Source organism: Tauraco erythrolophus, chromosome 2 (genome assembly GCF_009769465.1).
Source record: "Tauraco erythrolophus isolate bTauEry1 chromosome 2, bTauEry1.pri, whole genome shotgun sequence".
Lineage (NCBI taxonomy): Eukaryota > Metazoa > Chordata > Aves > Musophagiformes > Musophagidae > Tauraco > Tauraco erythrolophus.
In genome coordinates, this window is record NC_141466.1 from 96850718 (window position 1) to 96864504 (window position 13787).

The following is a 13787-nucleotide window of genomic DNA, read 5'->3' on the forward strand; positions in this document are numbered from 1 at the left end:
ACTGAGTAAACCACTATCTTGTGAAACAAAGCTTACTCTTATACTGCCTTAATGATACTTAATTAAAGTTAATACTTAATGCAAGCTAAATTAAGGAAGAAAACTACAGTACCTGAGAAGGTAGGAAGAGACAAATTTATAAACTCTGGTGGTAAAACTTTCAGCCTCCAACATATGGCTTTCCTGTCTTTGGTGTATTGTTGGGGTTTTTAAATGATTTTAAAAGTTTTATTTTAATTTCAAGTGTTAATGATGAACTCTGTTGTAGATCGACAGGTTTGGGCTACAGTGTGGCTGGATATGTGTCAATATAGAAGGTAACACTTTAGAGCATATTATAGACTTAACAGAAAACAGACAGGCACTTAAATGGCAGCATCTCTCTGTGTCCAGTCAAAGAAGGTAACACCATTAAACTTAAGTATATTAGATGTCCTTACACATAGATGACAAAATCTGTAGAAAAAAACAGGTTGTGCAGGAGGATTGTAGTGACTCTTCAAAGAAATGAAATTCATATGTAAGCAGTACTGAAGGCCGTGACTTCATCTTTATCTCAGGCTGAGGTCTTCCTAGTGATACTTCTTATCAGACTGTCGAATTCTGAGTGTGATCTCCAACATCCCTGAAGCTTCTCTCTTGATCTGCTGGTAGGAAACCTAAAGACAACATAGAAACTACAGTATTCTCTCTTAATCTGGGGAAGGGACTTTTACTGAATATAATGAGACTGTGTAAGCACTGTATTAGAAAAATTTGACTTGGCGGTAGTCTGAGGAGTAACATTTCTGTTGTATGTAAGAGTCATAGAATGTCTCTGTTAATGAATGAGCTTTTTCTCAAACTGATCCAAGTTAACAAGAGCATCTGTGTAGGATAAAACCCCATTGTCTATTCTAACCACAGATCCATTGGCTATGGCAGTTACAAAGCATCCTCAAATAACATGACTAAGGAATCAGGCATTGCTTTGGAGATAGAGACTGGCTCTGGCTCCACATGTTGGAAAACAATACAGTAATCGTCTGACTTCTCACTCAGCTGAAACTCTTCAGTCTCACCGCTGTGAGGAAGTGCTGCTCAGCTGTCCTCTGTGATATAGGGCCCATGCCTTATTCTCAGAGAACAGTTATTTACCCTGCAGAACTGCAGCTCTTTGAGGGATGGTCATTACAAATCCTATGACTTTCCCATTTTTCCACTTTTGCAGACTGAACTTATTACAGACCCTTAGTTGAGAAGACAGTGAGGGAGGCTTATGGCATCCCACTCTTTATGCCTTCATTTGAGCAATGGACAATGTAGTCCTAGTAGCCACAGTTACTAGGTTACTAATTGATACTACTCTCCAAGGAGTGCATATCTCTACAGGGTGATCTATAGTAGCTTACAACTTCTTAAAGACTTGCTATTAGTAGGTTTGTTACTTGAAGGTGTGCCATTACTTGCTAGGCAGTGGAACTCTGCAGCCCAGGGCCCCAAAGCAGCTCGTAGTTTCATTGCATGTGGCTAACAGCTGTGCGATTTGCTCCCTTGCTTCTTTACTGCTGGGTAGCACTGTGGAAGAGTGAAGGCCAGTTTTCTTTTAGTAAAGAAATTGTTCCAACTGCTGATGGTGGCCAAATAACCATGTTTTTTGAGAGGAGGAGAAGGGAATTTCTGTGGAAAGTTGGTATGGTCTTGTGCAGTGAGAAGCTGAGGTCTCAGTGAGGAATCTAACAATACAAGTAAGGAACTGGGATTGGCAGTGAGAGAATCAGTGAGCTTGAAGGAATCATCTTGTTTAATAGGAAGAGGAAATAGTTTTGCTGTGAAAGGAAGCCATATTGTTGCAGGTCATTTGTCAGAGATGTTCAGTAGTGCAGGCAAAGAGAAAGTGGATAAAGAAAGCAACATGGAGCTAGGAAACAGAGACAGACCTTCTGATGAGATGGGAGACAGGCTGAAAAAGGGGAAGAGGAGCAATGCTCTGCTCTATGGCTAGAGGGGCATGGTGGGCAATGGAACAGGGTTTCTGGGAACAAAGAGGGGGAAAGTCAGCTGGGCTTAGGTTTTACTTAACATACCTAGGGTGAAATGACAGTTATTAAGAGATGGAGAGAGGTTTAAATGCACTGCTGCTTCTTGGACCAATCTGGAAAAGTCTATATGATAACAAAGTTGAGCTCCAACTCATGATTTTGAGGAGGACTTTTTCCCATTCCTCCTTGTTTTCTGAGCTGTCCATGATGCTTCTCTTACTATGTTGAAAAGGAAGTGATATAATCCCTGTAGTCTTTTTGTTAGGTGTTTGCTGAGCTGGCAAGACAAAGAGAATGCTAAATGCATGGAAAATCAAGTGCTTAACTGGAAGCTAATATGTTTCCCAAACTGTATTTTGAAAACTTGGAGTACAGATGTATTTGTCTTTAATTTTTTACCAGTAGTTTCTGAGTCTAATTTATTAATTCTTACGTCATTCTGTCTCTTCTATTTTGTTTTTCTCCTAAAACAGGATGATACCCCTTTCATCTCAGGCACTGATGATGAATCTTCATCATGGCCAAACACAGGAATATGTGATCAAACCCAAATATTATCCAGTAAAAAAGGTTATTTCGGGAGAACAGTCCACCGAGGGCTCATTGCCGCTGAGACTGGGCCAGGATCAACTTGCATCACCTTTTCAATGTGAGTACTACTGTAAAAAGTGTACTCCCTTCTTTCCTCCCCAAGAGCACCTTCTTCCTTTTTTTTTTTTTTTTAAGATCTTGACAATTTCCTTTGTTCCCCTGAATTGCAGTAGCACTTAAAGACAGAAAAAGATGGAAATAATTAAGCATGAGGTGATCCTTAGATTAGCAAATGGTCCAACTTTCTGCATCCTGATGAGAGGCAAAACAGATTTTCTGGATGAAGAAAAATATTGAACCTGATTCACTGCTGCAATCTCATAATGCTATTTCTAGATGGTAGATTTTCCTTCAGAGAAAAGGTGCTTTGGAGCACTTGCTAGAGTAGGTATAACTGGGTGCAGGCAGTGTAAGATGACAGTTCCCATTCCTTCAGTATGATGGATACTTTTCTTGTAAAGCTGGAGTCCAGGATTGTGGTGTCATTGACGACTCTTTATATTTAATTTATTATGTGTTTATGAACTTCTGCACAGTATGGAGGCTACATGAGAGTTTCTGCTTCATACTTATAAAAAATGATTTTGTAGGTGCCCAGCTTGTGGCGTTGGCTCATGCCCCATTGTATGGAGAGCTTGAAGACAAGTTTTGGCTTAAAAGAGGAAGTGCCTGATAAATTATTAGGTTAGGTATTACAGAGCGTCTGCTGGCTTGGTTTGGAGAAAAGTTCCTGCAGTTAAATAATGGACTGATTAACATGGAGACCTAAGGTACTTGCAATCTCCTGACAGACTTCCTCTGCTGTAGCACAGAGAAATATGTTCTGCTGAGGATTTAGGGGAAGGAAAGGGTATAAAAATCTCAGGTTGTGGTGTTCTCCCAGTACTTGGAGTGACTGTTGCTGGTTGGATTCTGGCCAAAAAAATCTTCACTTTTGCCCCTTCTATCAGGCTGTTTGAGTCAATCTACCTTAGATACTCTGTGTTGCTTACAAGTACCAAGCTGCCACTAAACAAAATCAATTGTGAGATTTTTTTTTTTCTTCTATCATAGCCTAATGAGATAACTCCATGCAGCTCTAAGACAAAGGAGCCAGTGCTTCTAGCTCTTTATATCTTTTTGGAACTCCTCTGTTAATTACAGTACCCCAAGGGACATGACTAGGAGAAGGAAAGCCAGGAGCTGAAGACATAGAGTATTTGTTATCAAATTCTAAGATGCCGCTCAGTGAGCAGTGCATTAGTAAAACATTCTACCCTTATCAGAAAGCCTATGATTCCTAAAACACCCAAGGAACAGATAGTTAAACCAGTTTTTGTGGCCTGGTAAGATCAGCTGTGACTTAAGTGTTGCCTCAGAGGTTAAATGCAGGACTAAGTCTGAGGCTGTTTGTATGGTGTTGAAATTTCTGATACTGGGCTTTTGAACAGCCTAAAAAAAAAAGATCACTTTACCTGTTTTTACTTCCATTTCTATGTTTGTGAGGTGTAGCAACTTCTGATGAAATGGCTTAGATATCTGCTAGCATAGAGTGCAGTTTGAACTGTGTGTTATTAGAGTTGAAGGCTGTGTCTCCTTATCCTGAACAGGAGACATAGAACATGGCCAGCTATGTCTATTCAGAGTGGCTTCTGGTTTCTAGAGGTGCTGGAATGGATTCCAAGGATAGAAGACTACTTGTTTCTGCAAAAATCAAGTGTTAAACTTCAACTGTCAGTATTTTAATGTTACAGATGTTTGAATTAATTACAGTGAGGTCAGATTAGGCTATGAAATTTCGTGTCAGGTGTTCTATGATAGCTGTCAATACACAGTTCGTAGCCTTGTCTTGAACTGAGGGATGAGCTTCTGTGAAATATGTCATGCTTATGGCAGGGTTGACATTCATTGTCTAGTTAATACGAGAAAACTTATGAGTGGCTGATGATCCCATGGTATTTTGTCACTGCTGTTAAATGTATAATCTTGTATCATGGCAGAGCCTCTTATTTCATTGAGCAAAGGAATCAGGAATGTCAATGTGGAGATACTTGAAAAGGAAGAGGGGAAAAGTGTAGTAATTTTATTAAAAAGCAAAAGCCATAAAAGTTAGGACTGAGTACTTCAAGATCTGTTTTTTTTTCCTTATCATTAAATAATTTTTTTCAGAGAAGAGAAGAAATAGTAGCCAGATAATACTTGGTGACATCGCCCAAGAGTTCATAGTTACCAATTAACATGGGATGCAAAGCAATTCTGTTGTTTTTTTTCTGATTATTTCTATGCATTTTATTTTAAAGTGTTAACACTGTGACAGAGATTGACATTTGTGAAAGATGTACTCAACAGAATAAATCTATTTTTCCAGCTGTAGCTGCAATGGGTGTTGATTTTTCTGGACTCATATAAGTGATTTCAATCCTGTGACATGAAATGGATAGACTCGAAACTGGAACAAGTGTCAGTCCTGAGATATACCTTTAGAGACAGGTCTGTCCTGGCAGAGGCAAATGACATGTGGGCTAATGGTACTTTGAGAAGAAAACTGCCAACCCTGAGTAGGTACTTCTGGGCATCTTCTGATTCATAGACAGTCGTGTTTGAATGTCCCATTATAGTGTTGCCACATCAGCTTTTGGAGATACTAGGGAAAAAATGTAAAAGATTAACATTAAACGTTTTTCAATTAAAATTCCTAGAACATTTACTCTGGTGTCTTTATGAGCAGTTTCACTTCTCTGATAGCTTTCAGAGCATGCAGTATAGTAGTCTTATTAAAGACAGCAAAATAGTCTATTCTTTTTGCCTTTTAAACTGAATTTTACTGTAAAGTTACATATCACATCATCACAGCCTGAAAATTCAGTAAGCCGTTGAAGTTAGGATAATAGCGTTTAAAGTCACCCTGGGACATGAAATGCAGTTACCTGCCAGTAGCCATTTCTACTATCAAGGATTTTGATCTTTTATGCTGTGGCATATACGCCTTCTCCTAAGACTAGCCAGTGTAGTCATAAAGCTTGCATAAAAGCTTTAAGTTCTTTAGTGCTAAGTTTGTAATTCTCGTTCATTGTGCCTAATGGGGGAGACTGTTAAAATTGTTCATATTGATTTTTTAAGACTTATTTTTAAAAAACACAATGAACCAAACACCAACCCTGGAAATAATGTTAAAGATCTTGAATTAAATGGGGTTTTTGAGTTCGCTGACTTATTCAAATTTTCAGAATGGTCACAATTTTAGTCTATAATTAGTTCTGTCTTGTTATGCCTAGTATTGTAATAGAGTTTTATTTATATGGTCATATATTGCTTTTTTCAGAGGACTCATACTGCATTCAGTACAGAAAGAGAAAAATCAGGACCCATAAATATGGTACTGTATAATTTTAAAGTGCTTGTCTTCAGAGCTGAAATGCTATTCTGTTCACATGCTTCTAAATCATCTGTTAAAGTTATTACACTATAAAGCATCTGTCTGATTCTATTTAATCAGTGCAATGGTATATTTAAGCTACTGCAAAGTAATCTTCAGATATCTTTATGCAGAATTAGCAAATACGTAAGGATAAGGCTTGGGAAATTCAGAGCCTTCTCCAGCAAATGAAAATAGCTCATGTTGAATAGGCTGACAGCTGCAGAGAAAGTATAAATATGGTTTAGCACCAGTAGGAAAACTGAATATACAGTGATGAAAACAAGCTTGCAGTGGAATCGATATGATCAGCAAAGGAAAGCTGAAAAGGATGAGGTCATGTGGATCTCAACATTGGTAAAGTAAACATCAAAAATGCTTCAACACATAGGTGCGGCCAAACAATGTGTTTTATATAAGCTCACTATGAGCTCTGAGTAATTCTCAAGGGATGCATTGCTTTCTTAAAAGTACGTATCTTCCTGAATATTTGAAACCTTAGGGTTAAAAAGCCTCTAAGAGTCTAATAGTAGCAATGGCATCAGCACAGGAGTTTCACCTGTAAAATTTTATTCATGACCTAGTAGTCTATAAAAAATAGGAAGATGATACTTTCCGTAATTCAGGTACATCTACTGCAGACATTTTCCACTACTCTTTTAATAGCACTGTTAAATAATAACCGCTAGTCAGCATGAGCTGAGCATGGATCCTCTAAATATCAGTGCTCATCTCCCTGGCTTTATAAATGTAATACTGAAGGAAATTAGTTAAAGGAGTTCTGTGCTGTTTCTATTGGTCTGAAATGTATAAGTACATGATAATAAGCAAATTCTAAACTGAATGTGTGCTTTCTGGAATTCCTTTAACACAGTTATTTTGAGAACTGCTTATTGGAGCCGTAAGAGGCTAGGAAGTTCTCAGGTTCACTCTATTCTCTTCTGGTGCTAAATGGTTCTTCAGAAAATGTGTTTAAATATATACTTTACTTTCCAGCCTGACACAATTGAGGGCTAGTTTTTAGTGGTGTTGTGCATTTTGCCCATTGAGCTGAAAAAAAGTGAAATTTCTGCTTCTGAATTTGGTTGTCTGGTGTTGCCTGCATGTGTAGGACACTTTTGCACACCCCTCACCAGACTACAGTTCTGTATGTGTACACTGATGATGCCACCATGTCTCTGTCTTAAAGGCATGTTGTGAAAATATATTTTAGCGCCTGAGGCAACCTGAACTTGTACTAAAAGCAAAAGGAAAACTCAAGAGTAGGTGTAGAGTACATAACCCACAGCTGGAACAGCACTATGTGAAGTAGATAAAGCATGTGTTTATATAACAAAGTTATCCCAAGGATAAATACATGTTGAAGAAGGAAAGTGAGCCTAATCTGTTTATTCAGGAACGCAATATAAGATGTATGCGAGTTTTACAATTGAAACTACCTGTTAAGTTTATACAATTAAATAGTATGAAAGACTGTTTTCCTTTCTTTTAGGTAGATAGGAGTTTTTGGTCTTCACCAAAATTCCTTGTAAAATGAGTTAAGGAGACTTGTCTCACTTTAGGTAGAAAATGAAAACGTCTCGAATTTCAGTAGTACGGGTTACATAATGGTTGGCGAATACAGGCGTGCAGCACCCTTCTGTGGCTTAGTTTTGTGTGCCGTGGCTTGAAGTTGGACCAGTATGCATGTATGGGTATTAGACTTTCAGACTATGCATGTAATTCTGTGGGCAGCACTTGAATCCTTGTGTAAAGATGAAGCTGAAACAATCATAGAACAGTTACATGTCTTTCATAACTTTCAATATATTATATTGCCTCATGTTTTACAACATAATTTTACATATGTTTATATCCATGAAATAAGATCAATGTGGAAGAAAATGTCCCATCACTTAGAATGGTGATGTGCAGAATACTCTTATTATGATTTTGGCATAACAATGGCTTTCTGAGTATTGGAAGCAAAATACACTGATAACTTAGAGAAGCTCTTTTTTAAGCTCATACATAATTTACACATGCTGGTTTCACTGATGACTTCATAGGTTGATTTAAGCAAAAACAGGTGTCCCTTTGAAATTCTAATTTAAACTATTTTTGTGAAATTGCACCATTCTGACTTCACTACATGACACTTACATCATAATAATAGCATTTCCCCATCAGTAAGTATGGATAAACAGCTGTAAAATTCATAAATGTTTTACTGTTTAAAAAAAATGCATGCAGAGATATGACACATGTTCCATGTAAATGCATCTATATGCTTTGACATTCTACCACAAGTCAGTGTCTGTTGACTTTAGGGGAAAAGCTCCCTCAGGTCTTCGGTGGGTCAGATATTCTTTTCACCCTTCTTGGTATTTGTTTGTGGAACTGCTCCGCATGAACAGCAAAATAATTCTTTTACTGGCTTCTCTTAACTAGAGCATTGCATTGTGTTCCTTGTAACTTCTGCCTATGTATGTATGTACGGATATTGGAGTTAAACAGTGGTTACTTTTTTTCTGAATAAATTTTTCAGGAAATTTGGAGGTAAGGGAGGGGTGTTACGGCTATACTCTGATTAAACAAGATATAACTGGCAGAATGAGATGGATAAAATAGAATGAAGAGTTAGGAGACTAACAAGCAGAAATAACTGAAAAATCAGACAGTCTTTTTGGAGGGAATGTAGCGTCAAATTCCCTTCAGTCACTGATGGGAATTGACTTGAATGTCTTGCTCCTGAGGCTGTATATAATCAAATACAAATAAGGGAATGGATAAGGTAAGCATAAATGTCAGGGACTTGTTTTGTTTTGTCAAATGCAAAACATTTGCATGTGTGTTCAAAGCCTTTGCTCCCTTTCAAGAGGCAGGGGGATTTTTCAGGGGCATTCTAAAATGTTTAAGAAAGAATTTTGGTGCAGTCAGCATCAGGGTCAAACAACACTGTGGCTTTTTTAACAAAACCCGAATAATTTTAGTAAAGCATCCTTTTCCCCTCTCCTATTTAAGAGCATTACCCATACTGTGATTGAAAGGCATAACGATTCGTAACAGCCATTTAAAGTTTGTGTTTGATTCCAGTGAGACTTGGAAACAAGAGCCTAAACTCCAAACATAAATAAGTGGCTTAACTAGGTTAACACTAAATGCAGTTAACTCTATCGAATCAAGCAGCACCTTTACTTTTGTTTCAAAAAATAGAGTGACAAATTCTGAAAAAAATAACTTTAACAAATTAACATAGTGGGTTTTTTTGAACTATAAAAGACTATGGAGTTCTTTGAAATCCTTGGAGACAGAACAACTCTATAAATACAAACTGCTTTTCTCAATATACTAGAGCTGCAGGCATTTTAACAATACCCTTTCTAAGCTGTCTTTGTGATTGTTTCTGTATCCATAAAGGGTTCACAATTGAGGAGGTCAGTAAATCAGCACCCCAAAAAAGTACTGTATTTTTCTTTGGACTCCAAGAAGATTTTATGGCCCTGAGCTCACCAATAATTCAATGTCTGCATGAATGGCAAAGGCTGCTGGGTGCTTTTATAGAAACTGATTTAAATGTTACACACACACACAAAAATGAATGATCATCTCTCAATGCTTTAAAATATGGAGGCCAAGACTGATAAACAGCAGTGTGGGGAGAGTGTTGGAAAAACAGATTGGTGATCTGGCAAACAGAATTAAAATCGGTTCAAAACGTGCTATAGCTAGGGGAAAACACAAACTGAGACAAATGCATCTCAACTGCTGTGATGAAAGAGAATTGGCTCCAAAACCAAAGAGTTCTCAAGAAGAAAAAGTGAAGAGGCTTTCCAGAAAATTCTGTAGAGGAAAACCTCTATGACGTGTTTGAAAAAATAGTAATTTAGCTGCATATAGAAACTGATTGAACCCACACAATTAAACATTAAAAGTCCCTTAGCCAGGCTAACTCCAGAGTTGCTGTGATACAAGTCTTGGATACCAAGAATTGGTTCTGACTGTTGCAAGTACCTAAGTCTGGTTTTTCTCATAGGAGGTTTGAAAGTGCTCTTCTCTGTCAGTACTGCAAGAAGGAGGTCCTTTCATACCCAGTGAAACTGAGATTTCAGAATCAGTGACATCCTTATTTCTGTTGTCATTTTTTCCCCCTTCAGAAAATTAAGAAGGAGGGGAAAGAAAAAAAAAATAAAATCTTGGCTTCATGCAGTGCTGAGAGAGAAGATTTTTAATGGTGATTCAGCATGTGGAGAGGGCTATGTTCATTTATAACTTATTTCCATGACGTTCTGTCCTTTGTCACTGTTTACAGTTTGTTGACTTCCTTAGTGCTTTTCAGTTGCTTCCTTTCAGGAAATGGAATGTTAAGTGGATATACTTAGTAAGGTAATATTAATTTAATTTTTATTCCCCATTCTTCCTGGAAATGGTAAATACGTTTAAAGGGTTGCACCTAAGACTTTGTTTCTCATTTAGGGGAGTCACGTATGCTGGGGCAGGAAACTGTATCTGTCTCAAGAATTTCTTTTCTGAAGAAGTAACACTCTTCCAACTTAAGACTTGTAATACTATCATAGGGCAGGGTGAAGTCTGTTGTCTTGATCATGAAAGAAGCCTAGATAATTACTTTAGGTGAAATGCATAATTTCAGATGAGTGAGATCAGGTGGGAATGAGTCTCATTCACAGTGTATAAAGGCCTAATTCGGATCTTTTTTAGAGAGTCCTTTTGATAAAGTGGACATTGACATTAGTGTCAATGACACTAATAATGCTTGTTCATCTGTGCCCACCTGAGCTCCTGTATGGCTGTAAGTTTGTGTGTAAAGATGCTGACTTCAGTATCGGAGTGTGCAATTCCTTCAGTAGTACCTGCAATAGCCTCCATCAGTGGAAAATTGCTTGTGATTGGCTGTGAAGTCATTGCTGCTTCATTACAGCTGAGATGAGCATTGTGTAGAATGGTTTTCTGTCCTAGATGTATGTCTGTGTCTAAATGTGTCTAAAGCCTTTTCGGTCCAGATATGCTTTAGGTACCTAAGAATCTTGACGACTTGAATGGGAGTTAAAAAAGGCTTGTGGGCCTGAGTCCTGTGCTGGGTTGCTCACAGCTGGAGTTGTCTTCAGCCCCATACCTGAAGCATGGATGTGAACTTTCAAGCATGAGACTCTTGAGGAGCTTGAAGTTCTGTTTTGGGAGAAGTGCTTCACTCTGAAGAATATGGGCCATCTGCATGCCAATACTTTTGCTTAATTCCCACCCAAACAGGAAGCTGAAGCACTTGTCTGCCTGCCTATCCTTAGAAGTGTGGTCAACTAAGCCTTGTCAAATTCTCCTGCAGGATTAAGCTCCCTAAGGAGCTTGGAACCCAGCTGTAGTGAAGAGTGGGGCTTGGAACCCAGCTGTAGTGAAGAGTCACCTAGTTCCTCAAAGAAATGTGTCTAAGCCTTAAAAGGATTTAACTAAGCAGTCTTATGTCCTCAGTGTTTCTGGTTTAATGGGTTGGACACATTCCTGTTCAGTGTGCTGGTGAGGCTGCTTGCTCCATGCGATTAACTTCTTGTACAAGATGAGTGGTAGGACTAGGACTGATCAGTGGTATAACTTGAGGTTAAAATTTAAGCTTTTTAGCATCATACCTATTTGTGGATCTAGTCTACATGTAATACCTTTAAAACAAATAAACAAAAACCAGATTAAAAGAATTATCCCTCAATAAATATAATTGACTAGAGTTGAGGTTATTCTGTCAGACATCTCAAACCACATTGCAGTCTATTAGTTTATTTGGGTTGGTACCTTTTTCTGGAACATCCTAAACTATGTGAAGGGAAATGTGATAGTTATATTTCTCATTGCCAGCTATTGGTTAGAGTTTTTTTAATTGCTTTAAACATGGAAACCTAGCTGTAGTTTAAGACAGGATGCTCATTGCCTGAGGATTGCACGTCGAGATTCTTTGTAGTGGTAAAAAAGACAAGGAAGGCAAAAGGTGACTGATAAAACCTGTCGACAGACATCCCAGATTTCGAATCTATGTGTAATTTGTGTATTATGCACTTGCACAGGACAAAAATAACTGTAATTACTGTGAATTCCTCTGACTTGTTCTAAAAACGGTGTGTCAGTAAGAGAATTTATCAACAAAGGGTTCCTGGGGCCATGTAAATACAATTGTGAACGTCTTTCCAAATGGTCTCAGCCCTTGTGCCTGCATGTGCTCCTTCGATACTTTAACTGACAGCCATCCATATAAAAGAAAACACCACAAGCCTGTGTTGTAGACAGCAGAGAGTTTGTCAGAATCTGCCAAAATTAATGAAGAAAACCTACTAGCGTGGAGCAAGTTTTGCTGTAATAAATTACTTCAAACAATCCACTGTTTACCTTCATCTGTATCTTAAACTGAGATTAAGAGAACTGAAGAGTGGGTTACTTCCCTGTCGTAGAATAGGCCAAAAATTTTCCTGTATTTTAGGGGTTTTTGGGAGTGTTGGAGGTGGTGGTGATGAGGAAAACAGTAGAAGTCCCCCTTCTCTCCCTTCTGACAGGGAGCAAGGAAGAGATTATATCCCTGTGATAATCAGGAAGGAGAAAGGCATTTCCAGAGACCTTCTTTTCAGATATCTTCTTCCTTATCTTGGAAGCATCAGGTTTTCTGGAGATTATTTCTTTGCCTGTCTGTCAAGATGCTGAAGAAGCAAGCAGGGCTTAAAAAGAGGGTAAAGAAACAAGAGTGCAATAGAGGCAAGAAGCCCGAAAGCTCATTTCTGACTGCAGGGAGAAGATTGTGATAGGAGCATCTGAAGACAGGAGGAAAAAATGATGTGAAGATGTAGTGACATGGCTAATCAGAAATAAGTATATAGAGAAGTGTGTGTAATAGCAATGGTAGCAATAAAAATGCCAAGAAAAAGAGGTCGTGGAGATCACTGTTCAGTTACTGTTGTAATTAGGTAGCTGGATCGTGTTTTGCTCTTTGAAGTCTGGTTGGTTTGCATAAAGGCAATTGATACTTTGTCACTTTTCAAGTACTTGATTCAGAGGTTAAGCTGTATTAACTAATGAAATACCTGTAAGATCATACAAATGAAACAAAAATAAGGAGCTACAGAAATAACAAAAAGTAGAAGGAATGCTGGAATTACATGTCAATAATGTGTAGCTATAGCTATCTAGACACTGTAAACAAAGCACAGCTTGAGATGCTTGTTCAAAATGCTTGGCTGGATGGGTATGCACACATACACCTCACCTCATGCAGAACTGTGGGGAGTACTTCTGAGCATCAGAGCAGGCATTGATCTTGGATGAAATAAAGCTGGATCATCTTATTTTTAATCTCATTGCCATGTCTATTTTCTCCCAATGCTTGTGAAAAGAGAAGCTGGTCTGAGGTGTGCAAGTGTACTGTAACAAAGTTTCTGGAAAAATCAAAGATGCACTGCCCTACCTGAAGACAGGCATTGTATGTTGAAACCAAAAATGAAATAACCCAGCAACTGTGCCTTGCCTCTTTGAGCCAGTGTAGTTTTCAGACTTGTTTGTGCTTGTGACTGTTACAGAAAGAATAAGGCTCATCTTCTGCCTGGTTTCCAGATGAGTGAGATGTGAATGCAGAAGGCTTTACTCACATGCTCAGAGCAGAGTAAGGGCTGAGGTCGTGGAAGGGATGTTCCACACTTGCTTCACTGCTTTGGCCTAGCCTGCAGGCTGGTTCTGAGTATGAAGTATCAATTGTGCACTGCTGGGGAGAAAAGTAAGTTATACCAACAGAAGCATTTTACGTAAACTGTATTAAG

At 38.3% G+C, this 13787-nt stretch overlaps 1 protein-coding gene across 2 annotated transcripts in view; it reads left to right on the forward strand.

Annotated features, from left to right (window-relative positions):
* LTBP1 (latent transforming growth factor beta binding protein 1) overlaps positions 1-13787 on the forward strand; it is a 204689-nt gene that overhangs the window by 46737 nt on the left and 144165 nt on the right. For both annotated transcript variants that reach the window (XM_086628160.1, XM_086628169.1), the window contains exon 4: positions 2495-2670. In XM_086628160.1, the coding sequence (XP_086484286.1) occupies positions 2495-2670 (176 nt within the window). The remainder of the gene's footprint in view (positions 1-2494; positions 2671-13787) is intronic.